Source organism: Cucurbita maxima, unplaced genomic scaffold (genome assembly GCF_002738345.1).
Source record: "Cucurbita maxima cultivar Rimu unplaced genomic scaffold, Cmax_1.0 Cma_Scf00009, whole genome shotgun sequence".
NCBI lineage: Eukaryota > Viridiplantae > Streptophyta > Magnoliopsida > Cucurbitales > Cucurbitaceae > Cucurbita > Cucurbita maxima.
Genome location: NW_019272025.1, coordinates 6,239,798 through 6,264,802, shown reverse-complemented (window position 1 = coordinate 6,264,802; position 25,005 = coordinate 6,239,798). Strand labels below are relative to the sequence as shown.

Here is a 25,005-nt window from a genome sequence, read left to right as displayed (position 1 = left end):
TTACCAATTATGACTTCTTTAAGCATAATGATTTCCTTTCATGTCACTCTTATTTTGACTTGTCCAGAGGGATGTAATTTGATTTCACCATTTAGACATCTTAGTTTAGAAGCATCTGATTGTAATTACGCACAATATCTTCTATTCTATTTGATCACAACTTCGATCGATATTTTTTTTACCATAATTTATTTCAAGGACCCCACATCATTCTTAAATACTAATGTGATACTACTGTTATGGCAAGTAATGAACGGAGGTAGTATGAAAATTTGTCTACAAGTTTCGTTTCTTCAAGGTATGGAGGACAAGAACGGAGAACTACTGCTAGTGCTACAGTCCATGAGAGGTAAGAATAACTTTTACTTCTGGCTTACACTGTGTAATGCACTTTACATTCCAGATGTGTGTATAAGGGCTTGAAAAACAACCCATTCAGCTGAAGTTGAATTTAGGTGCCAATTTTGACACGGGACATCAAAAAGAAACTTAGAGTAGGGTCCATGAAACTATATTAAAATAACAGTACCTCATTCCAAGCACCTACTGCCACTCATCCTTCTTACACTAGAAACTCCATTCTCAGAATCCAAATGTAAGAAGGATGGCACTCACATAAAGTCATCCCAAGGAGTTATTTCCACCAAGAAGCATGACAAACGTGAAGAATGTTGTGGTCCACAGTAGGCTTATATCACTTGGTGACAGAAACTAGTGTTACTTACAAGGCAAAAGAGCAGAGAAGGCAAGTTCAGTCAAATATGGAGCCGACTTTGACAATAATGGACTCACAACAATGGTGGCATCACACTTCAGTAGAATGGGCAATTCTAAAAGGCAGTATTGATCAAAGACAAACCTGATTTTTGAACTGCAGATGAAGAGGCGCAATGTTGGTTGGGTATTCCACCTGGATATTGTGCAATTGCTTCTCAACCTGAGATACCAATTCCTTTTGTTGTTAACGAATACTACGGCGACAACAAAACAAAAGTAAATAATTCAACAAAAAGCCACCAAGCCCTTATGCGGTTATCAGAACCCTCAAATTTCTAAAGCACCTCTGCCCTCATTGCTCTCTCAGAATTCTAAGAGACACTTCCCAAATCCCTAAACCGATGAACCACTCTGTCAGTTGAGCGCGGGAAATAATGAGCTAAGAGTTTGATTTACATCCATATTTAATTTTCCAATTTTTTTTTTAAATTTTTGTTAAAATATTTGTTTCAAGTTTTAATTTTACAGTACTCTAAAATCCTAATTTATATCCCAAATTTAAAAGAATTTATATGAATATTTTTTAAACTAGTTTTAAATTTTACTGAAGTTATAAGGGTAATACCTTAATTTTTTTTAAAGAATAAGGGAACTCTTTGATAGAACACTTAAATAATAATAATAATAATAAAACCCTCCCTCTTCGCATTTTATTTTTCTCCGATATCTCCTTTTTCTGATATTTGCTGCAGCCGCTTTGACTTCTTTCTTGTTTCCCATCTCCCTCCTTGCCGCCATTTTCTTTTCTCCGCTTCTATCCCCCTCTGCTGCAACCTCACGCCGCCACTCTGAGGCTTCCAAACAGAGGGTGAATCTTTGGTGCCAAGGCTGTCACAGGGCTCCACTCTCCTCACTCATACGTATGCTTTGAAATCTGGTGCGTACGGAACTGCTCAATCCCGTCTTTAATCTGCAGCTCTCCGGCGGCTCCCTGCACTCCTAATCCCAATTCCCAATTCAGGTCATACCCACTTTCTTTTCTTCATAAATTTTGGTTTCAACTTCCTCGCTCTACATTTTAAGCTGGAAATATTTGCGTTATCGCTTCTTTTCTACGCTTAATGTCACATTCGGATGGCTGATTATTTGATCCGGAAATAGGGTTTTCAGGGAAAGGAGAGTACGCGTCCAAGGGAAGACTATGGCTGTAACAGCCCCAGGGCAGCTCAACGTTAACGAGCCCCCTTCGTGGGGATCTAGAAGTGTCGATTGCTTTGAAAAACTGGAGCAGATTGGTGAAGGCACTTATGGGTCTGCTATTTGTGCCTATACCCTTCTCCGCCTTATTCGTTTCTTTATTTTTATTTTCTTATTTTTTTATATTTATTTAATGATATATTCATCTATGCTTTTCGTGGATGGGAATTTATCGGTAGTTCATGTGTACCAGAATTCGAGTTATGAAATGAAAACAACGGAACTCAAGCTTGTAACTTTTTTCTTTTGTGTATCTCATGTCAAATTGTCTGCTTCCCACGCGTGGGTATATTTTTGAATTGCATTTTCATTGAATTAATGCTTCTGGTCGAAGAAGATGAGAAGAATGCCTGTTGGGAAAGATGTTGTGACAGACTTGAACTGATACTTTAATATCTTTCTGTTTACACATTCTGGTGTCTCTATTAACCTATATTTCTTATATTGAAAATCATAAAATGTTAAGACAGACAGGTAGATAGATAATGGGCCTTCATAAAAAAAAGTTTTTTTTTTTTTCCATCAACGAACCAGTATCACGTGGACTTAAGGGTAACGATGCTCCTTCTAGCTCCCCAACTACATTCTCGTCCATATTACTTTCGACATAGCTCATGTTATAGGCATGCAAAAATTTCCTCTAAGGGTGGGTTCCTCACTTTGATATGATTTGTATGCATGCTTCAGACTACAGTATTGGTAATATGAAAACTTCCCCTCACATTTATTTGAATATTTTAATTACTTTTCTGCTCAAATTTGACGTTCGTTTATTTCTAGTTGATAGTTAAATGTCAATTTAGTTGCTCATAATGTATGGAGTAATTTGTGCTACCATGCTTTTGTGCTTGCAGTCAAGTTTACATGGCCAGAGAATTAAAAACAGGTGAAATTGTTGCGCTGAAAAAAATACGGATGGATAATGAGAGGGAGGGGGTATGCTTCCTATTCACTTTATCATTTTACCATCTCATATTTGTTTGTAAGCATTGTTGTTAACCTTGCCCTTTTACAAGAATACTTAAGTTGCTAGTGCTGGTTATTGTAGACTTAAAATTCTAAAAATTTGTGTGATCACTCTGTTTAAGCTGAAGCCATACGATGCCTGTTACGACATAATTGTACCTGCCATGGAAATATTCTGTTAGTGTTAAACTTGTATTTAAGCTTGAAGCTTGTTCTGTTATGTAACGTTCAGTTCATTTGTCCGTGTAGTTCCCTATTACTGCCATTCGAGAAATCAAAATTCTGAAGAAACTCCATCATGAAAATGTAATCAAGTTGAAAGAAATTGTGACATCTCCAGGTATCATTTAACATGTCACCTGCTTTGTTATGACTTACACTACATGATTTGTGGGGTTTTTTGCCTCATTTTGAACAATTTTATAAGTTTTGGTGTGTTTTTCCAGGTCCTGAGAAGGATGAACAAGGGAAGCCAGGCATGTACTCTATCTTCATTTGCAGCATTAAGCTTCAATTCCATACAACTGTCATTTTCATTTTAGTAGAATTTAGTTGCATCAGTGCAACCTTTCCCTTTTAAATTGTAGAATAAAATGCATGGAATGAGTTCATCTTATTCTATAGCTTATCTGGATCTGCAGATGGTAACAAGTACAAAGGTGGTATCTACATGGTTTTCGAGTACATGGATCATGATTTGACAGGTCTTGCTGATCGTCCGGGGATGAGATTTTCAGTTCCCCAAATCAAGGTACTAACCAAAAAGATGCATGTCCTTTTTTGTGATCAATAGCTATTTTGGCATATATGAATCATGGTGGGTGTGTTTTTTTGGACAGTGTTACATGAGGCAGCTTCTCACCGGGCTTCACTATTGTCATGTAAATCAAGTACTGCATAGAGATATAAAAGGTAACTTAAAAGTCACTATTTATTGATTTCCCTTCTTTCTTATTCTTTTTTTGCTGTCTAGCTAATTGATTTCATGTTTTTGCTGCAGGCTCAAATCTGCTTATTGACAATGAAGGAAATTTGAAGCTTGCAGATTTTGGGCTTGCCCGATCATTTTCTAACGATCACAATGCAAATCTAACAAATCGTGTCATTACCTTATGGTACAGGTAGATAGCTCTGCTAATCATGAAAAGTTCAAATTTAACTTGCAGAAACTTGTTCTTGTCATATCATCTACATTTCTCTGTATTTTTCATATGTACATAACTCTTCTTTCAATTATTAGAATTGTGGCCTTGAACTGAAAGCTTGTTGGTTGCACATACTTTTGATTATCATTAATTTACAGACCTCCTGAATTGCTGCTTGGGTCGACCAAATATGGTCCAGCTGTAGATATGTGGTCTGTTGGTTGTATATTTGCAGAGCTTCTGCATGGGAAGCCAATATTCCCTGGGAAGGATGAGGTAGGGGCTTTTCTATGCAATTTGTATGCTTAAAGAAAAGAGAGGAGACTCAATACTGTCGTAATATGCTTTTTTTTTTTTTTTTTATGGTTTAAGTAAATGAATAACTGTATTATATTCACACCAAGTTCAAACGGTCATATTGTACTATTCTCTTGTCTTGAACTGTCCATTTTCATTCTGTTTGGGCAAAAGTAAATTTCAGTTGACTAGATTTGCGATATATTTTAGTTTGTTCTTTAAATTCTGATACATTTGTTGCCCTATGTTTTCATTATTATATGTGGTGTCCACATCATATGCATGAGTTGCAATTTCGTAATAAATTTGTCATTTCCTCATGATGGTACTTTGAATGTTGGACTCCAACTGATAAACAAGATACGAAACATTTTTCCACCCTGCACGACTCAAATTCAATCACTTGCGTGAACAATATTTTTTAAGCTACTTGTCGACCTGAGTATAACTTAATGAATAAGATACTTTTTACCACTCTAAAAGGCCAATAGTTTAAACCTTACTCCACAATTGCTGAACTAATGAAATAATTATGAGGTCATTTTTACTGGTGCAGTAACCTTCAAGTAACTGTTAATCAAATTGCAGATACCTATAAATTATCAAATATAATTAATTACTTGGGGCCTTCTATTTTTTATTGTAGTCAAAAGTAGTTTGTTTCTTGATTTTATGTCGGTCTGTTATGTGTGGCATATTAAATGTACGTTTTTGGAATCACCCGACTCTCGAGGTTATAAATGGTTTGAAACCTTTTATGGCCATAAGTTTATGATGTAGTGTGCAGTTTTCTTGGAGCAGAGTAAACTTGGTAATTGTCTGCCGAAATTTTTTGTGAAACGACTGTATTTAAGGTCTTTGCCACTTCTCAAAATAGGATTTATGCATTTTGAAGGACAATATATGCTTCTTGCTAGATCTCAATCATTCTTCGTCTCCCCCAAACTTTCTGTCAAATTTGAACCTTGTTTACCCATAAGTTTCACTTGACTATCGTGAATGTTTATTTTTATGTATATTCACATCTGCATTAGATTTATGTATGATGTATTCTATATATATATATATATATATATATATATATATATATATATATATATTTAGTGCCTCTTTGAAAAGGGCCCTCACTCTTTTTTGCACCTCGAGCTTTAAAAGTTAAAAAGCCTTGAATTGTCGAGTTCTATGAGTTTGTTAAAACAGGCGTCCTTAAGCCTTTTTGTTAATTATTGTAGCCGGAGCAATTAAATAAGATCTTTGAGCTATGTGGTGCTCCAGATGAAGTCAATTGGCCCGGGGTTTCTAAAATCCCTTGGTACAACAATTTTAAGCCCACAAGACCAATGAAGAGACGTATTAGAGAAGTTTTCAGGCAGTAAGTTCAGCTGGTGCCTTACTTTTTTAGTGCATTGTAATTCATATCATCAACCTATATTCTCATTTATGCTTTTGATAATTTTGTTGTTTGTAGCTTTGATCGTCATGCTTTAGAACTGTTAGAGAAGATGATTACTCTCGATCCTTCTCAGGTATCACTTTGGTCTATCCTTTTTTTTTTCGATCTTTTTTTGTCTAGATATTGACCACTTCCAGCTCAATATAATTTTGGGGCAAATCATGAATCCCAAACATACTCATGCTCTTACAATTTAGCATGATGTCTTGCACCGTCCCCGATGGTTGCATGCATGGGTGGAACTAATGCTTGCACCGGGCTATTAGGCCCCTTGGTTAAGAGAAAAAAATTACTAAAAAGAAGTTTAGTTTTATTGCGGTGCTGATCTCTGAGAAAGAAACGGTGGTATGTATTTTAATAATTCCCGTAACCCGTGGGTAGGAATATGCATTTTTAGACTGAATGCAAAATAAGACATAGAAACGTGAGTGATTAGGATCTTTCATAGGGATGTAAATATATATTTGGGGTAGGGGATCCAGAGACTGCAAAATGCTCTACTCAATATACTATACCCCTCGTATCTATTATTAGTTGATCCAGGTTCTGGATTTCTTTATCTGCATTCGACTCTTATACCTTTTCTCACAATAAATATAGAGGATATCTGCCAAGGATGCCCTGGATGCGGAGTACTTTTGGACGGATCCATTACCCTGTGACCCCAAGAGGTAAGTGTGTGTTTTTTTTGACGCCTCATCATTTCCATTTGATCTTCAATGTATATCTAAATGTTTTCTTCATATCCAGTTTGCCAAAGTATGAATCATCACACGAGTTCCAGACAAAGAAGAAGCGGCAACAGCAACGACAACATGAAGAAAATGCAAAGCGACAGAAGTTGCAACACCCACAGCATGCACGCCTTCCACCTATTCAGCAGTCTGGGCAAGCACATGCACACATGCGACCGGTACCCAACCAACCAATTCACGGGTCTCAACCACCAGTTACTGCAGGACCTAGCCATCATTTTGGAAAGCCTCGTGGACACCCAGGTCCTGGTAGGTATCCTGGTGGAAATCCCCCTTCTGGATACAACCATTCAAGTCGTGGTGGTCAAGGTGGTTATGGTAACAATCAATATGCTCAAGGACGAGGCGCTGCACCCTATGGGTCTGGTAACATGTCAGGTGCTGGTCCTCGAGGTGGAGCTGGAGGTGGCAGTAGTTATGGCATGGGAGCTCCAAATTACCCACAGAATGGTCCATATCCTGGTAGTTCTGGCACTGGCCGTGGCTCCAATGTGATGGGTGGAAACCGGAACCAACAATACGGTTGGCAACAGTAACGATATGATTGCAACTGCATTTTGTGTCTACAGAAGTACGTAATTTGATCAAACATGCTCAAGTTTTTTCCATCCTCTATCCTCTTCATATAATTAGCCATACAAATGGTTAGAGAAAAGCCTTGGGTGCTTGTGAGCTCGAATGGCTGTTTCGTTAAGTTAATGTATGCGGATCAGCTTTTTCTTTGATTTTTCCTTGCGATATTTGATTGCAAATGATATATGAAATTAATTTAGTACTGTGCTAACAGGTAGTACCAGTAAATAGTTCGCAAAATATTGCTTGTTCCTAAACCCATCGAGAAATGAGATGTCCAATGTTTTGGCAGCTTGTTATAGGAGGCGATCAGGAGGAAGCATTGAGGAACCGTAGAAGGTAAAATGTGCGAAGTTCCAGCTGCAAATTTCCTCAAAATTCTCCTTCCCGTCTAATGAACTGTTCTGTATATCTCAAACTCCAACCCCATATGTTTTTGGAAGTGTCCATTTAAGTCATGATGAGATCAGAAGTTGGGTTCAGAACACCTGAGCATTAAGAAAGTCGTTTGGTGTTTGAAATAGTAATGTAATGGAAGACAATCGACCAAACACACCACACCACGGTTGAGGCCTAAGGAAACAGCAGTCATCATTAAAGCATTTGCAATATTATGTTGTTCAGTTGGGCAACCAATCTGACCTCTATGCCACTTCTTGGTTTCTATCAACTCCAACTCCTCCACTAAACTCACATGAATGAAAGAGACAACACATCTCCCTCCCCCACAACGAGCACTCTCCAAACAACAATGGATTTCATACATTCTCTGAAATCCCCATATCCGCTTTCTATCTCTATCTCCAGAATTATGGGAATTGTTTCCACTTCAAAAATGAAAGAAACTAGTGGCAAAGAAATCCAAAACTGGGCAAAAATACCAAAATTGATTTGATTGGATTGGGTCGGGTAGATAGGTCCAATTGGACCGATTGTCTCCTGCCGTGCCGTGCATTACCCAGTTGACGCACTTCTTCATATGTTCGTTTAGGTCGATTTAGGCCTCTTATAACTTTTGATTTCATCTGCAAAGTTGTAGATTTTCAGAAGTAAAAAAATTGTATATTTCACCTTAATTGTGTTAAATTTTAAGTATGTATACACACACAAAGGCTATACAAGTATTTTTTTTATAAAAAAAAATCACATTAAAGATAAAATTACAACTGGCATAGGCAGTTAGATAAAATATGGTATTTCCTTAAGAAGGTATATATGTGTAATGTAACTATATAAGTCGTTGAAGTGTCGAAATTCAAATAGGAAACCTAAAAATGCTTGTTGAATGAATGAGATGATACAAAAATGTTGTCGAAAATTTATCCAAAAAAAAAAAGAAAGAAAGAAAAAAAGGAAACAATTAAATTTATCCACCACCTCCTCCTTGTTTATGATTCTCCTATTTATATGCCCTTCGCTGATTTTACCATTCTGACTTCCGCCTCGCCTGGATCTCTCCCTTCTTATTTTCCTCGGTTTCCCCCTTCCTCCCCGCATCGAATTCCATGGCTGACCAGCTTACCGACGATCAGATCTCCGAGTTCAAGGAGGCCTTCAGTTTGTTCGACAAGGACGGCGATGGTCTGCTTCTTTCAGATCCCTTCTCCATTTCGCCTCCTTCTTTATCTTTTAATGATGCATGACCCCCCCCNCCCCCCCCCCCCCCCCCCCATTTTAGATCTATTTTTGTGCTCCTGGAATTCTTATATATCGCCATTGCTATCTATCATACCTCTTTGGATATCGTAGCTTTTTTTTTTCTTTTTTTTTTGCCGTTGATTGTGTTTTGCGAGGATTATAATAATGTTTCGTTTTGTTCTTTCCATGTGTTTTTTTTATTTATTTATTTCGTGTTCCTGGGTTTTTTTCGATCCGTTTCTGTTTTCCTGCATTGTATATTACGATCAACCTCTTCTGCGGGTAGAAAGCTTGGAAATTATGGATGGCATGTCGATGTGAAATTTTTCGTTGGAAGATAGTTCTTTATAAGTTTTCTATTATAGTTTAGAATCTGGAGAGTGATTCACTACGTTTTTGTATGGCATTCTAGTTGATATATTACTGCTGCGCCTCGTCAGCCAGTGGGAATAACCTGTGGATCATTTCGTTTCTGTACCTCTTGAGTTTTCAGACGGTTTACGGTTTAAGGAACGATACCGTAAACATTAATTGGTTTTACGTATTCCATTAAATATAAATCTTTCTTTCTTTCTAAAGTTTGCCTATGTATCACTTATTGCCAGCCTGAGTTGTTGAGCATGGGCTAAATTAGATATGTTTAGTTGGTCTGTAAGGTAACTGAACCTAATGCCTGGAACCGTTAACAATGAGCACAAAGAGGTGTTACCAACAATTGCAACTATAGGAACATTGAGCGGGACAGACGAGATTGGTCTTCTCCCACTAAGAAACGAAGAACACGAACTGTAGGAGACAACTACCTTAGACTTTTTTCTTCTTTTTTTGGGTACTCTACCCACCATCCACATGAAAATATTGACTTTGCTAGGACTATTCGACTTACTGACAAGATTTGATCCAAATCTGCTACATAGGACAATTAGAAATTGCTTTTGCCAGGTATTTGACTGGAATTTTGTTTGATGAATCACCTTCTAGATTCTTCAATTTTCTATTGAGACCAAAGACCCACTATTCAATTAGACATCTAAAATCTTCAATTGCATCCTCTAGCTGATTTCATCCTGGGTTCTCTAAGAACTAGAGTCCATGTTCGAAACAAAAGATAAAACACATTTTCTGTTGTGTCACTGAGAACAACTGCAAAATTTCAACTGTAAAGATTGACTGCTCAATCAAGTATCCTTCCAAAATAATACATCCTCTCATTCACACTCCAACCCCTTTTCGCAGAAAATTTCTCTATACAATTCTACATTTTTGAGATATCCTACCAAGGACCCACTACTTTTTCCCCCTTGGTTCTTTATCATAACCTGCTTCATTGAATTCATTAAGCATTAAACTTAAGTCTAACACGTATTTGGACTAACATGAGCATAACTCAACTAAGTAAGACATATATTCAACTAAAATGTAAGATGTACAAATTTGCATCGCCACATGTTGTTTAACTCAATAAAGGCTAACATGTATTGGTTGTTAATGTATGCCAAGCTTTACGCTGATTACATAAGTTGCATTTTGTTTGTTTTATTTATGTTGCATAGGTCTATTGTATTCTTTTCTTGCAGCAGTTGATTTACTTGCTACGTGTATAATCATAATTTATGTTACTTGAAATTTATGCTAACTACATATTTCAGCTACATGCATTGAACTTTATGTCATTCTCAGTTAATCCATGATCTTTGAAATTTCCATTTTGCAGCTCTGAAACACATTAATTTTTGTTATAGTGTATGGTTATTGCTTCGGCTTAGGATAAATCAGATGGTGAGTCCGCCTTATGGTTCGTAATAATGATTATCCTTTTCAAATTTTTATAGGTTGCATCACCACCAAGGAACTGGGGACTGTAATGCGGTCACTGGGCCAGAACCCAACAGAAGCTGAGTTACAAGACATGATCAATGAAGTTGATGCTGATGGAAATGGAACCATCGATTTTCCTGAGTTTCTTAATCTGATGGCTAGAAAAATGAAGGATACCGATTCAGAGGAGGAGCTTAAAGAAGCTTTCCGTGTGTTTGATAAAGATCAGAATGGGTTCATTTCTGCAGCCGAGCTTCGGCATGTAATGACAAATCTCGGTGAGAAGTTGACAGACGAGGAAGTTGATGAAATGATTCGTGAGGCAGACGTGGATGGCGATGGGCAAATCAACTATGAGGAGTTTGTCAAAGTCATGATGGCCAAGTGAGAATCAATCAACTGAAACCTTAAACCTCCTTAATCTGCTTGAAAAGGAAGAGGGATATGGGCAGATAAGTTGATGATATGACATTTTGTTTTACTATCTATGTTTGGGTGTCTCTCGTTTCCATTATTTGCGGTACTGTCTCTCAGTATCCTGTTTTTTTTTTTTTTTTTTTTTGCAATGATTTCTGTAGTTTGGCNTCCATTATTTGCGGTACTGTCTCTCAGTATCCTTTTTTTTTTTTTTTTTTTTGCTGCAATGATTTCTGTAGTTTGGCATGGCTGTTCGTGTCGGTAGTTTCTTTAATTTTTAAAATTTCTTTCTACATATGATGCTATGAACCTAGAACAATTGGTTGATCGAATCAGAAGATTTTGGTTGTGGGAAAGTTATAGCTGTCTTTAGTTCCCAAACTTCACATCCTTTTTTCATCTTTTTGGTGATGAACTTGCCTTTGCCTGAGAATAATTTTGTTTCACTGATCCTTTTTATATGCTAAATTGAGTTCGGATGAGTAGAAGTGTAGTTGATTGATGGGCAAGGATGTGTAAATATGTTTCAAACTTTGGGCTTCCGGGAGAGAGGAATGTAAAAGTTAGAAGGTATTAGGACTTAGGAAGCCAGATGATTTAGTCCGAGAATGGGTTAATAAAGAAGTGTTAAGTATAGGAAGAAAGTAAATATGTGTGTGTGTGTGTGTGTGTGTGTGTGTCTCTCTCTCTCTCTCTCTCTCTCTCTGTCTGTGTGCGTGTGCGTGTGCGTGTGCGTGTGTTTAAGTAATAAAATAGAAGAGCCTTGTGTTGTGGGTAATATGTTTGCATTTGTGTTGTTTTGTTGTTATTGATATGGATAGACGGGCGGACGCGATGCTGCAAGGGAGCGGCAGCAGGAAGAAGAGGAAATCCATGATACTCTCCAACCATAAGAAAACACGTGGCCTCCTCAAGTGTCGCATCCATCCATGTTCTGTGCTTTAGTTACCAGCTTCTTCTAACTCAATTCACTTCATTCTTTTACTTTTTTCTTTTAATTTTTAATACTAATTAATTACTGACTATTTTGCGTCTTCCATTCTTCTTTAAATATATCACACATTCGACAATACTATACTTTCTTTCTTTAGTCTATCACATTAACATAAATCATTATTTACTACGCAGCAGTAATAATAATAATAGTAGTAGTAATAATAATATAATAATAATAATAATCTTATAAAGTAAACAAAGAAAACTCATATTTTAAGCACGACGGAAATTTCAGCCACCATCTCATCAATCATGTCGTCGTCTCTTCTCCTCAAAACCTCCCTCATTTCCCTTACTGTCTTCCAAATGTCTTCCCTGGTTTTCTCGACCACCACTCGTTTGATCAAGCTGGCCACTTGGTCTCTCTGAATTTTTCCGTCGGCATCCCGCTTGGCCTCCACCCCAATCCCAGCTTCTTCCAGAAGTCCGGCGTTATAGGGCTGGTCCAGATGCATGGGAACTCCTATTACGGGTACCCCAAACCTTATGCTCTCCAGTACCGAATTCCACCCACAGTGACTCACAAATCCCCCAATGCTCCCATGTTTCAATATCTTCCCCTGAGGCGCCCATTTTTTCACCACCATCGCCCTCTCTCCCGCTCTCTCCACAAACCCCTTTGGCAATGCCTCTTCAATCCCCCTACAACTCTCTTCTCCTTTCGGAAACCTGACCACCCATATGAAGTTAGCCTCACTCTCCTCTAACCCATGTGCTATCTCTTCCATTTCTTCCTTCGACGGGAAGTATTCGCTTCCAAATGACACCAAAACGGTCGACAATGCTTCCTTTTCATCCAGCCACTTTTTTATCCTCCAATACTCTTCATCTTCCTCGCCCTCACTCGGTTCGTACACCAAAGGACCAACCGACACAACTTTCTTCTTCAAGAGAACGGACAGATAATCCATATATTCCCCCTCCAGCTCTCTGAAGCTATTCACAAGAACTACATCGCAAGAAGCATTCAAGCAATACAGAAAGGCTTCTGCACCTCTGCGGATTTTTTCTGAAGTGGCTCCATCGGCGGTGGTGTACTTGGCTTTCCAATAATCGTGAAGAACAAAATCAGAGAATGGGAATTTTGAATCCGGGTAGTGAACGGAGTGAAGGGCATGGGCAATGATGGAAACTGCGGTGGTATTGAAGTTAATGGCCGGAATATTGAGGGAGGAAGCAATTCGAGGAGCCCAAGGCTGGAGAGAGTCATAAATGAGGAGATGCGGAGAAAGTGTTTGTAAAATTGCCTCGAAGTGTTGTGCAGCCGCTGAGAAGGCTTGGTGAAGAGTGGGTTTAAGGTGAGAGGGGAGGCCGTTGGTTGTGTGAAGATGGGGAGGAAGTTCAGGAGAGGAAGGGAGATGGAGGTCCACAAATTGGATGGAAGAAGGAGGAGGGATTAGGTTTGGTTTAATGGAGTCAAGGTTAACAGGGGTTGAACAGAAGTAGACGTGGAAGTTCCTCCTTGAGAGAGCTTTGGCCAGCTCCAAATAAGCAGAGAGATGGCCATAGCCGATCCATGGAAGCATCAAAACGGTTGTGGGGGGGGTGTCTACTGCTTTCTGGGCATCCATGGCTATGTCAGCCGATAGCAACAATAACTTCTTATACGAATGGACCGAACAAGAACAAGAAACTAGAAACTAGAAAAGGGACGGCACGAAGTATATTATTCGATTATTTTACAGTTCTTGTGAACTCCGAGGCGTCGATGGAAGCAAGGTGAGATATGTGTCTCGTTTTTTGCTTAAAAAATGTCATAAGCCGCATCTGATGAACGATGAAGTGTTTCCTCCAAGTTTACACACCTCTACAGAGGCTTGCCAAATTGCTTGTAAATGGTCTTTCACAAGTTCCAAGATGAGCAGCCTAATTATTTAACAAACACGTGAATCCGGGGATGCAAGGAGTTTGCAGCTTGATTCTTGGCAACACAAAACCCTCCAAAATTATCCCAACTCCTCCATTGCTAATTTATAGCCATTTTGCAACCTCCATGTCTTTTATTCTTAAACCTGCAAAAATAACAACACTAATCTTATACCTGCAAAAATAACAACACTAATAGTGTTGCTTCCACTTCATCCTTCCATCCTTTCAATTCAAGTCAAACCAACTCACTCTTCCCCAATCCCTCCAATTCTCTCACTCTCTCTCTCCAAATCCCAAATCCTCGTAACTGCATCAAAATACCTTCGGTGCTTATGCAGCATTCATTGATTCCATGACTACAACACCTTCGGTTTAACCATTTCGCTCACGATACCCCGTAAAAGCGCTGCTTTCTTCAGGCAGAGGTCCTTGTCCGGGAGGGGAAAAACCGCGAGAACTCTCTTCAGCAGATCCTCCATTGGAGCTCGGAGAAAGAATTCAGTAATCCAACCGAAAATGTCCTCGGTCACGGTGAACATAGGATGGGAAGAAGAAAAGAAGGGGGNAGAAAAGAGATTTACTTCAATGTTAGACGGAAGAAGCTGGCGGAAAAGAGAAGACGAGATGATGATAAAGCTAAAGACCAACCGTCACGAGAGAATGGAGATGGCAGACAAAACAATTTTTGAATTCGCACAGGTGCTTTCATCAACCCAACTTTGAGATGTTTATTTTTTTTAAAAAAAAAAAAAAACATAAACAAATAAAATCGCAGAGATTACTAGAGAAAAGAAAATACCAATGCACAGCCCAAATTTTAGATTGTAGATCTCCGAAAGCCACGTCATTTTTCAGTTCGTCGCAGTCGCCGGAATCAATGGAACCTTGAATTGCCGGCGAGAACTCTGAATAGATATTTGATTCTTGCGCGCATTGGGGCGGTGGTGACGCTTGAGGGCTGTATGTATGATTTGGGGGAACTTTTTGTAGAAGGTAAACCACCAAGGGCCTTATATTTTGTTTTATATATATATATATATATATATATATATATATATATATATATGTTTTTTTTTTTTTTTTTTTTTTTTTTTTTTTTTTTTTTTTTTTTTTTTNACCCTATGATCATTATTTATTACCCTTTAGCATTGCCCTTTATAACCGTTGTATTTAAATATATAATAATTTAGTTACAACTGAAAAAAAATTCATCAAAATTAAATGCATCAACTTAGGCTTAGGCTTTGTAACTCGTAAATCCATTGAACTTCATTAGTTTATGAATCTGTATAGGTATAGATAAGAGATTACAATAAATGTTTAAAATTGAAATACAAAACTAATCACCAAAAGTGGTTTTATGCAGTAAGAAATTCAAATAGTTATTTTGTATTTTGGAGAATTTCAAAAAGTGGTTTTATGTGTTTGATGGTTTTGAGTGATAGAAGAAAGGAAATGAAAAATGAAAGTGGTGAAGAGAGTGGAAGGGGTTAGATTTAGGGTTATCTTAGATTTTCTGAAAATATATGGTTTTAGCATGAATTTCTTTTTTATCATTTGTGAAAGAGAAATTCTTAACCATATAATTGAATATATCATGTATGTGGAGAGAAAAAAAAGGAGGAAGAAGTCCAAAGAAAGAAAGAACGAAAGAAAGAAAAAATCTTTGATCATCATGGATCCCATTGTGTGATTATAGAACCCTAAAAAATTCCTTGAACCAAAATTTGTACCGTTAGGTTTCTCTCTGAGAAGGTGTCCTCCAGAAGCCAGTACCATAAAATTGGTCCCACATCTCCTTCTCCAATTCCACATCCTCCGATGACAAATACGACGACGGAAGCGATTCTCCCCAATCCTCCTTTTCACCATCATGTTTCGGCCCCTCCTTACCTACAGTTGCACCGCCCGCCGTCGCCGCCGCCGCCGCCTTGTTTTTCTTCGTGATGTGACGTCGTTTTCCCCTCCTATTCCACGCCTTTTTGCAGAGCCCCACTGGAACCTTGTAGACGGTCAATATCAGAAGGTTCATCATGCTGCATGGAAAGCAACAGCATATTGCCGCGCACTCCGCGGCCGTTCCGCCGGCCAGCTCCGCGAACCGCGGCTTTTCCTTAAGTCTGTTGGGCGACTTGTCTGTCAGTAGTGGTTGCTGGCGAGTCTCTGGCGGGGATCGGAGGAGGACGTTCTGATTCATAGTGAGTTGAGCAGGTCCAATGGATTAATTGACGTAAAGAAAGCGTTTAGGATGAGAGTATTCAGCGGAATGGGAATTGAGAAAGAAAGAAAGTACGAAGAGGATAGCGGTGTTGTTGAGAGAGAAAGAGAGACGAGGCTGCGATGAATCGGAAGGAGAAGTATTTGTTGTAATTTATATGGGAAGCTAAGTTTAGGAGTCCTTAATGAAATTCAATCGCCAGACGTGTCTTCCACCCACCACTCGATCTTCCAAACAAGCTCTTATTTTCTCTCTTTAATGGAAGACATCATTTAATAAACAAATGAAAATAAGGACAAAACTGAAGGTCGTTGGTTTTACGAGAGTGATTTGGTTGGAGATAATAGAAGGGGAGGGATGGGTGTGGCCTTCGAGTTCTTCAACTTCTTAATTTATATATATATATACAATTTGAATAATAATGTGTGGAGCAATTCCGTGTCCATGCTCGCTCCTCCACCCACCCATCATTTTGTCTTTTTTCTCGGCTTCCCTCATTTTCTTCTATACAAATTCCACCGCTCTCTCTCTCTCTCGCTCTCTCTCTCTCCCTCCCTCCCTAATATATTCTAATAATATCAGAATCACATACATGATTCTTTTGTCCACTACCTTATACGTGCCTAAATAAACTATAAAAAAGAGTCCATTTTTGGTGTTCAAGAATTGCCCAAACCTTTATCCATTCGAGGGGCCTTGCCCAAAATAAACTATCAAATTCATAAATCATAACTAATCCCAGTAGCTTTATCCATTCGAGAGGGGGGCCGGGGGAACAAAATTGTTAATATTTCCATAATTCTACTGCAGACGGGGGGGGGGGGGGGGGGGGGTGGCAAGGGCGAATCTCAACCGCCTATAACTCCTAACCGATGAAGAATTACTGCCAGTATCAGCATGCATATTGCCAAAATCATACCAGGACGTCCCAGTAACCAACTCTTTGCCTTCTTTCCACCTTCAAAGCCTCTTTGAATCTTATCTGCCCAACGCATCTGCAATCATCATTTTAGGTAAACCAGTTAGCAAATCAGAACCATAGAGAAGACAGAAGAATTCCTTCCGAGAATAACAGAAGCCAACGCAAAACCTACCATTTTATCCAAATCCTCGGGTGAGAAAGATGACATAGCTTCCTGAGCTTTTGCTGCATCCTCGGGCGAAATCTTCAGACCGAATTGTTCGCTCATACTTGCCATCGCCTCTGGACTCATATTCTTAATCATTGATGTGAACATCTAACAGATTACACAAAACCAGTAATTAAGAGCGAGCAAAGTATATCTATGAACTCTCAAGGGAACATCGAAGCTTCTAACAGCACGTACTATATTATACAACAAAGGCAACTAGGTAATCTTATCACATCCTACAAAATTCACTCTCTATTTTTATTCAAAGATAAAGGCTCATTGTTTGAAGAGAAGGCAACGCAGATAAAACTTGACTTAATTTTAACAAGAATAAACGAGAGACCTCTCCAATAATTCTCACAGTGGTACGACAGTGGCCATAAGCCCTCATAAATTTGCTTTTGATTTCACCCAAAATGCATCGGAGATGTTATCCCTTACATATGTATGTATTCTAGGACTTCAGTCATATTTTAAAACTTAAATTCCCTCCTCCCTATTCCCTTGTAAAAACCAAAGAGAACACAGGAACCTCATTCAAAGCCTCCTCTTCCTATGGCAATTGGCTATTCATTATTATATGGAACATACAGAAGGAAATTTGCAACTGCAACGCACTTTGAAGTAAATGCGTCACCTCATGGCCACCATGCGGGCAAGGGTGGCACACAATGCCTTGAGCATCACCAAAAGTGAGAGAGCATCTCACCTCGCCTTAAAAAAAAAAAAAAAAAAAAAAAAAAAAAAAAAAAAAAAAAAAAAAAAAAAAAANAAAAAATACTAGAAGAACATGTGTGACTCCATGCATCATGGTCAAACGCATCAAAAAGTTTAAAAAAAAAAAAAGAAAAGAAAAGAAAAAAAAGTTTTCTATTCACTCATTATATCGCTTATAGTAAGATTTACAAACCTGCTGCATGGCTGGATTTTTCATTTGATTTCTCACTTGTTCTTGCATATCAGCAGAAGACGTTGGAATAGTTGAGTTAGAAGAATTTCTTCCTAAATTTGAAAACGATCCATAAGAACTAGTGTTGTTCATAGTACTAATTCCACTGATACTGGATTGTTCATTCTCGAAAGATTTTGATCGTGTATCAGAATCTGGTACATTGTCATTTCCAGAAGCAGAGTCATTCCTCTTCAAAGACGATGCAGTTTCAAACATCCTTTGTAGGTCTTCAGGTGGCATATTACTCATTATACGACTTGCTGAACTGAGTAACTCGGGAGTCATGTTTGCACTATCTAAATTTAGACCTAAACCGTCACCCTTAAGGGAGTTCGCCTCTTGGAAAGAAGAAGCCAATTTAAGTATTTCTTGAAGCTCATTTGGAGACATCTTGCTGATCATATTTGAGGCAGTGGCAACCATGTCTGGAGATATCTCTCCAAGTTTTCCAACACTCAAAGCAGCTAAAGTATCGGGATCAGCATTTGAAACAAATCTCTGAAATGATCTACAAAAAAAAAATTAGGAGAATAAAAACACTGGTCGATAATTAATAACACTCTCCAGCTGAAAATCTTGTTCCATTTCCAAAATAAGAAAAAGGTCAGAAGAAAGTGATAGAACTTGAATAGACAAAATTCTCATAAACATTCAGGGACCTATTGAAAAAAAATGCACTACAATTTTTTAATATAAAGGGGCGGGGGGTTGAAGAAGGAAAGGGGGAAGAACGACGACAGCCTCAAAAAGAAGCCAATAACTGAACTCTTTGGTGCTCAAAGTCCAAATTGAGACATTGGTCTTACGGGCGCACAAAAAGTTTGTCCTGCTTTTCCAAATTTCCCAGAAAAGGGCAAAAATAGAACATGTACGAGATAATAAAGTTCAACGCCTATTAATACTAACGAAACATAGTTTTAAAAAAAGAGAGAAGAGACAGAGAAAGATGCCAAGCTCAACAACTTCAATGATTCACTGAACACCTACTATCAAACAATTAAGTTGAAAAATCCCAAATAAAGCATGCAGACCTGATAGCTTCTGGATCATCTTTCAACCCCTGCAAACTCTCGGAGTTTATACTCTTCTTGTAGGCATCATCAGTCTTAGAATTGTCAACGACTTCTTGTGGTCGTGAGGCAGAAATATTTGTAGATGCAGGGTAGTCTTCTTCAACTATCTCTTCAATGACAATTCCTACGAAATGAGTTAGAAATGTAATGTCAAATTCAATTTCTACGTAATTTTTCATCCCACCACTGTCAAGCTACAGAATATATCCGACCAAAGAATATACTGAATGAGCAAAAAGGACATACCTTTTGAAACATTCTTCCCATCTTGTTCCAATATTTTCTTGGCATCCCTGTGGCAACAATTAGTTCCACAGAATATATCAGACTAAAAATAAATAAATAAATAAAAACTGGAATGGTGAGCAATTTCTCTATCTAAGCCGTATAAAGACTGGTAGGCAAATTGAATTAGACAAGTCACATGAAATAGTGAGGACGAGAGCTCACGATAAAACATCTGCAATAGTTTCATCATCAGGAGAAATTTCATGTGCCTTGCTCAAATCAGAAACAGCATCCTAACAAAATGAAATCCAACGAAAAAAATCAGCAGACAGTAGAATTTGAATGAGTACAATATCAGAAAAACAGTTAGGTAGCCTATCGTCCCAAACTCACTTGAAAGTGACATAATTCTTTATATGCTTGACCTCTCCGGTAAAGTGCTTTCACATTTCTTGAATCATATGCCAAAACCTAAAGTAAGAGAAATTTTTGGCATCAATAGGTACAAGAATTAAGCATTTGAATAAATATCACCTTTGAAATAATAATCATATGCAAGAAAAGAAAATCCCTAGAATAATGGAGTGTGAAAATTGCCCACTGAATAAAAACGATTCTGGCACCTCATACATAGGAGGTTGTCAAATCATAATCCATGAAACAATTGAATTCCTAAAAGCGTGTGGCCAGAGTGCTATCATTTGGAATATTTTTTTTTTAGCAAAAATGTCATGTAAAAGATATTTAGAGGCATGAATTCCATCTCCCCATCAATAGGGTTGCTGCCCAGATCTAAAACCTGTCGATATACATGAATCGGCGTGTGTTAATTGAAATAAGGGATTTCCTTCAACCAAGTAATGAACAATTTCATTTTTTTTTCCTAAAATGCTTGGAAATCTTCCACTTCATAGAGCTTCATGCTTCAAGATTTCACACTAATTTGAACAGTCCAATTGGAATCAAGATTGTACATTTTATTTGGTGAAACACATGTTCTTCATCACATAGCTCGTCTAGGCACTTAAAGTTCATCTCAACTCTGATTATAGATGCAAAAACGAGTAAGCATACAAGGAATTGCACCCTATTGATAGCATACAAAAAGAAATGCTAAGACTACATCACATCAATATGGTAAACTGGAATTCCAATATTAAAAAGGGGGGAAAAAAGTCTACGTTACCTCAGAACCCTCCCTTATGCAGTCATGATACTGTTTTGTCTTCAAGTAACATGACATCAAATTGAGTGAGCAAGCCAACATAAGTGTTCTTCCTTTGGAAGATGAAATCCTCTTGAGGTTATTCTTAGCCTAAGAATATCGAAGCAAAGATAGAGAGTTTTATGAATTGGGTTGAGCTGCCCCTTATACTCAGAGAGATTGTAATGGCTGGAGAGAGAGAGAAAGTACAATCTAAGGAGTATAGTATACTCACGAGCATATATTTTTCCAAGGCATCATTGAACCTTCCCTGATTGTGAAGCTTGTTCCCCTATTTGATGAATTACAAACCAGAACATTCACAATAGAATCAAATACATCGTTGAAGAGAAAAAATCAACAGAACATAACATAGAAGTAGAATAATAAATGTTCCCCTGTTTTATTTCGAAGTATATAACATAATGAAGTAACTAAAGTTTTTTTTTTTTTTTCTCCAACCATAACAACAGCCTCTTCGAGGAATGGCGTCTCAGACAAGGTTATATGATCAGAATCTAAGAAACAATATAACCTAGAAATGAAGAAAACAAGTTTTTATATAGACTACAATGTCCGGAGGAAACTTTTCCGTTGTCACCATAGAGCAGTGTTTGAATCAAACCGTATAGATATTACCTGCGTCTTCAGCATTTCAGCAGCATTAAATTCATGGTTGACCTGTGCATCAGCACAGGTACGCATAGTTGCAATCTCTTCAGGCGATGCGTTAGCCATCTTCTCACCAATTTTAGCCATATCCTCTGGACGGGTGTGCTTCAACTGCTCTGCAGCATATCTCAAGTCATCAGGACGCATGTTCTTCATGCTATCTGAGGCCATCTTGACTAACTCTGGATTTGCCATCACCTGAAAGTTTAGAGAACTCAGCAACTTCAGTTACATAGTGACACGAGGACTTGAGTAGACACACACCACAAGGCCAAATACACGAGGTATTTGTTGCAAACAATTAACACTAAAGTAGTAGAGCGCGCAAATGATTTGTTCAATCCTGGGAGAGGTAATAAAATTGCAAACTAAATTAAGTCAGACTCGCTAAATAATCCTCATACAACCGATCCAATGATTCTAACGTAGCAACTAGAAGTTTTCTGGATTAGTTTTCTTTTGAGAAGATCTAAAGGAAACAATCTACAGAGCCCTTTCGTAAAAAAGAATTAAGTGCAGACAATAGAACGGAGTAAAGCTGAATGATCTTCATATCCATAGATTATAAAATTCAAAACTTCCTTAATAGGATGGGGATCGTCATATCAAAATCATGAATTAAAATCTGCCGCCGACTGAAAATGAAATTGAGGGCAATGATATTCAATTTAAAAAAAAAAAAAAAAAAAAAAAAAAAAAAAAAAAAAAAAAAAAAAAAAAAAAAAAAAAAAAAGCCAGTGAGGTCCCAAACTTTACATCGAGATCTTGAATTGTGAACGAAAGATAAAATGAAAAGCGAGGGAATCAAATTATAATTCCATACCTGTTGTTGGAGTTTGGCGAAGTCAGCTGGGGACATGCGACTCATCTGTTCCTGAGCCAGTCTCATCAGCTCCGGATCCATCATTCCCGTTCGATACAAAATCTTCCTATGTGGCACTCGATTCAGTAAACAAGTTACTTATCACTTCTTCTTCAGGTAGAACGGGAGAGAAGGTTCGAATTACAGGCAATATTATAGTGAACAAAAGTGGAGAAGGAGGATCTGGAGGTTCGTACAATTCACTAGAAGACAAAAGAGAAGCCCTAAAGTCAGAAATGGAGGCCGCCACCGAAGCTGTAAATCGTAATTGGAAAGGAGATGGAAAGTAACGACGGAATAGTCTGAAAGATTACCTCAATAAGCTTTTGTCCAGTCTTGCTGTCGATCGGTTGGAATTATGGAAGGAGATGAAGAACGAAAAAGAACGGGGAACACCAAATATCTGTCAATTCAGGGTCCCAATTGACCCGCCTTTTTTCACTTCTTTCTATGTATACATTAACGCATCTTATTTTTGTAAATGAGTTTTTTTAAGTTCAACAACTTTCATATTTGAAGATAATTTCATGTTTTTTTTTTTTATTAGTTCTATTATAGAAATACTCGTTTCACTTGATATTTTAATTTTTTATTTTTTCAAATACATCAAGATTTGAGAAAGAAAAAAAAAAGACTAATATATATGATTGTTTTCCTTAAAATTCTACCCACCCATTCTTATCTTCGATTTCATTCTTTGAACTCACCCTATCCCAAGCTTTTAATTATATTGGCATATTTAATTAACTATACAAGATTACGGAAAGAGAAAGAGCAAGCGGAAGGAGAAGGAAGTAGCCAAGTAAAACTCTTTACTGCTCAAAAATAATAAAAGTAAAGACATAATGAAATGCCTGGATGAGAAGTTAGGCATACACAACCCCCACAACTTCAGTTACAACCACTACTACCCCTCCTCGTTCTTCTGACTAAACAAAACCCAGAAAAGAAAAAAAAAAAAACAAAACAAAACAAAACAAAACAAACAGCCCAAAAATAATAATAACAATAATAATAATAATATTTCAGGTCCCCAACAACTATACTTTGTGTACATTCATTCATTCAACTACTAGAAGAAAAAAAAAATAATCATGTTTATAGACGACTATAGATTACAAACTCAACTGATGCTGAGGGAGTGGGAGGGCCTTTCTGTGCGTGGTCAAGGTCAATCAAAGGTGGGATTAGGATAGGAAGAAAGAGGAACCCTCTCCTCGGCCTGTAAAATTAACAAGATCAGGGGGGATTGAAGAAAAAAGGTCCTTTCCTTCCTTCCCCCACCCATTCCATTGCAAGAGAATCAAAATGGAATCCTGCTGCCAACTCTATTCTACCGAGTGCTCGCCAATCTAACAACAAAATGTGTGGTAGATTTTCCAACTCATCTAAATGCTCTATGAAAGACACAACAACCCGGTCATGCCATGTCTTCTCTTCTCTTCTCTTGTCTTTCACTAATTGTAGATTTTTACTGGCTTCTCAAATGTATGACGATTCTGCATCAATTTTTCAAAAGGAACGGAACACCAATTATCACCAACATGTTCGTACCAATATGTCATTCAGTTAAAAAATCACACCAAATGTTAGCAAAATGAAACATATTTCACCTGATTGGCTGTGTACGCTCGCTTGGGTGCATTGTCAGTGTGTTCCAGTCCAAGATATTGCTCCCACGCACCATAAACATCTCTTCTCTAAAGCACATCAACACAAACATATTAAGAACGCTATCTCAAAGCTGTTACCAGAAGAAAAAAAAAATCTTCACAACGAACCTGAAAACGATTTGACACAATGTCTGTGTCTTGGAGGTACTCTGGGCGACCTAGTGAAAGAAATGCAAATTTCCACTGACAAAACATAAACAGCAAAACCCAGTTAGATTAATCAGAGACGCTCCAGATTTTCTCTGTCTGTCTATCTTAGTAATAGTAATACAATTTTTTTCTTTTAGCCACTCCCTAACTTGTATTTGGGAACATCGTAATAAATAAGACTCATCCACGATGATAATGAATGCAGAAGTAACAACTACCAAAGTACAGAACACAGAACGAAGAAAAAACTAACAAAATACCTTGGCAAATTCCTCATCTGGAACCTCTAACTTCTTCTGTATTCTCAATTTAATATCGGCCAGAGTCTCTCCCTCATTTATGACTAAGAAAAAGGGCTCGCCGAAGTTCTGAATTTGCTATAGATAACAAAGGAAATTACATAATCATTAAAAGAGGTTATCATAACCAGCAACCATCCTTACTTCCTCTAGATAAAAAATATCCAAACAGCCAAATGACTATTATTTGGACAAGGATTCTGCTTCATACTTACCATCTGATTCTGAGCAGTGTCTTTAGTGAAATGGTACACATGGATTAGGCGATCATTTGGACCAAGGTTTTTTTCTTCTTCTGGAATCTGTAGAAAAGAAGAGGACAAAATCAGGTTAGACAAAAAGCCACAAAGTAACCAGTCCTAAGAGCGTTCACATTTTAAAAAATCAAAGAAATTTCCTTGCATAAGAAATGCACCTCTTCTGCCCGCAAAGTCCAATATTGATCATTAATGTTCTCAATCTTTTCATTAGGAGGAAACACCTGAATCAGATGACAGAATTAAACTATGAATGGGATATAAGTTGTTCCTCTGCAATGTCCAATAAAGTAACAGAGTCCTAACTTTAACATTAGATTTTTCTTTTTTTCTTTTTCTTTTTTTTTTTTTTTTTTTTTTTTTTTTTTTTTTTTTTTTTTTTT

General features: G+C 37.7%; 6 protein-coding genes across 8 annotated transcripts in view; 2 read left to right on the top strand and 4 right to left on the bottom strand.

Moving 5' to 3' along the window:
* The first annotated feature begins 1,413 nt into the window (after positions 1–1,413).
* On the top strand, positions 1,414–7,362 carry LOC111483936 (cyclin-dependent kinase C-2-like). 2 transcript variants are annotated; one of them, XM_023130311.1, is made up of 13 exons: positions 1,414–1,738; positions 1,888–2,028; positions 2,829–2,910; positions 3,190–3,280; positions 3,387–3,416; positions 3,582–3,691; positions 3,780–3,852; positions 3,941–4,061; positions 4,244–4,361; positions 5,615–5,754; positions 5,851–5,908; positions 6,436–6,506; positions 6,586–7,362. In XM_023130311.1, the coding sequence occupies exons 2-13, from the start codon at positions 1,919–1,921 to the stop codon at positions 7,124–7,126; spliced, it is 1,545 nt and encodes a 514-aa protein (XP_022986079.1). In that variant the 5' UTR covers positions 1,414–1,738; positions 1,888–1,918; the 3' UTR covers positions 7,127–7,362. The 2 variants fall into 2 exon arrangements, with proteins under 2 accessions (XP_022986079.1, XP_022986078.1); XM_023130310.1 differs by having other exon boundaries at positions 1,879–2,028.
* A 1,201-nt stretch (positions 7,363–8,563) lies between these two features.
* Positions 8,564–11,400, top strand: LOC111483939 (calmodulin-7). The gene is made up of 3 exons (XM_023130314.1): positions 8,564–8,744; positions 10,634–11,160; positions 11,247–11,400. The coding sequence occupies exons 1-2, from the start codon at positions 8,669–8,671 to the stop codon at positions 11,005–11,007; spliced, it is 450 nt and encodes a 149-aa protein (XP_022986082.1). The 5' UTR covers positions 8,564–8,668; the 3' UTR covers positions 11,008–11,160; positions 11,247–11,400.
* Positions 11,401–11,883: 483 nt separating this feature from the next.
* Positions 11,884–14,795, bottom strand: LOC111483937 (beta-D-glucosyl crocetin beta-1,6-glucosyltransferase-like). Its single transcript, XM_023130312.1, has 2 exons — positions 14,701–14,795; positions 11,884–14,044 (listed from the first exon to the last, which is right to left on the bottom strand). The coding sequence occupies exon 2, from the start codon at positions 13,601–13,603 to the stop codon at positions 12,239–12,241; it is 1,365 nt and encodes a 454-aa protein (XP_022986080.1). The 5' UTR covers positions 13,604–14,044; positions 14,701–14,795; the 3' UTR covers positions 11,884–12,238.
* A 622-nt stretch (positions 14,796–15,417) lies between these two features.
* On the bottom strand, positions 15,418–16,440 carry LOC111483938. The gene has a single exon (XM_023130313.1). It carries the CDS (start codon positions 16,096–16,098, stop codon positions 15,637–15,639), a length of 462 nt encoding a protein of 153 aa, XP_022986081.1. The 5' UTR covers positions 16,099–16,440; the 3' UTR covers positions 15,418–15,636.
* A 328-nt stretch (positions 16,441–16,768) lies between these two features.
* LOC111483935 (outer envelope protein 61-like) lies at positions 16,769–22,693 on the bottom strand. Its single transcript, XM_023130308.1, has 12 exons — positions 22,558–22,693; positions 22,205–22,446; positions 21,349–21,579; positions 20,945–21,001; positions 20,692–20,820; positions 19,899–19,976; positions 19,728–19,798; positions 19,524–19,570; positions 19,236–19,401; positions 18,163–18,712; positions 17,214–17,357; positions 16,769–17,114 (listed from the first exon to the last, which is right to left on the bottom strand). The coding sequence occupies exons 2-12, from the start codon at positions 22,286–22,288 to the stop codon at positions 16,968–16,970; spliced, it is 1,704 nt and encodes a 567-aa protein (XP_022986076.1). The 5' UTR covers positions 22,289–22,446; positions 22,558–22,693; the 3' UTR covers positions 16,769–16,967.
* A 537-nt stretch (positions 22,694–23,230) lies between these two features.
* LOC111483934 (ubiquitin carboxyl-terminal hydrolase 12-like) overlaps positions 23,231–25,005 on the bottom strand; it is a 16,062-nt gene continuing 14,287 nt past the window's right edge. Inside the window, exons 27-32 of one of the 2 annotated variants that reach the window (XM_023130307.1) lie at positions 24,781–24,846; positions 24,581–24,667; positions 24,327–24,443; positions 24,025–24,099; positions 23,857–23,943; positions 23,231–23,742 (exon numbers count right to left, since the gene is read on the bottom strand). In XM_023130307.1, coding sequence (XP_022986075.1) covers positions 23,701–23,742; positions 23,857–23,943; positions 24,025–24,099; positions 24,327–24,443; positions 24,581–24,667; positions 24,781–24,846 — 474 coding nt within the window. In that variant the 3' untranslated portion in view covers positions 23,231–23,700. Of the gene's footprint in view, positions 23,743–23,856; positions 23,944–24,024; positions 24,100–24,326; positions 24,444–24,580; positions 24,668–24,780; positions 24,847–25,005 lie in introns of those variants that run through there. The other variant, XR_002718439.1, reaches the window with a different exon arrangement.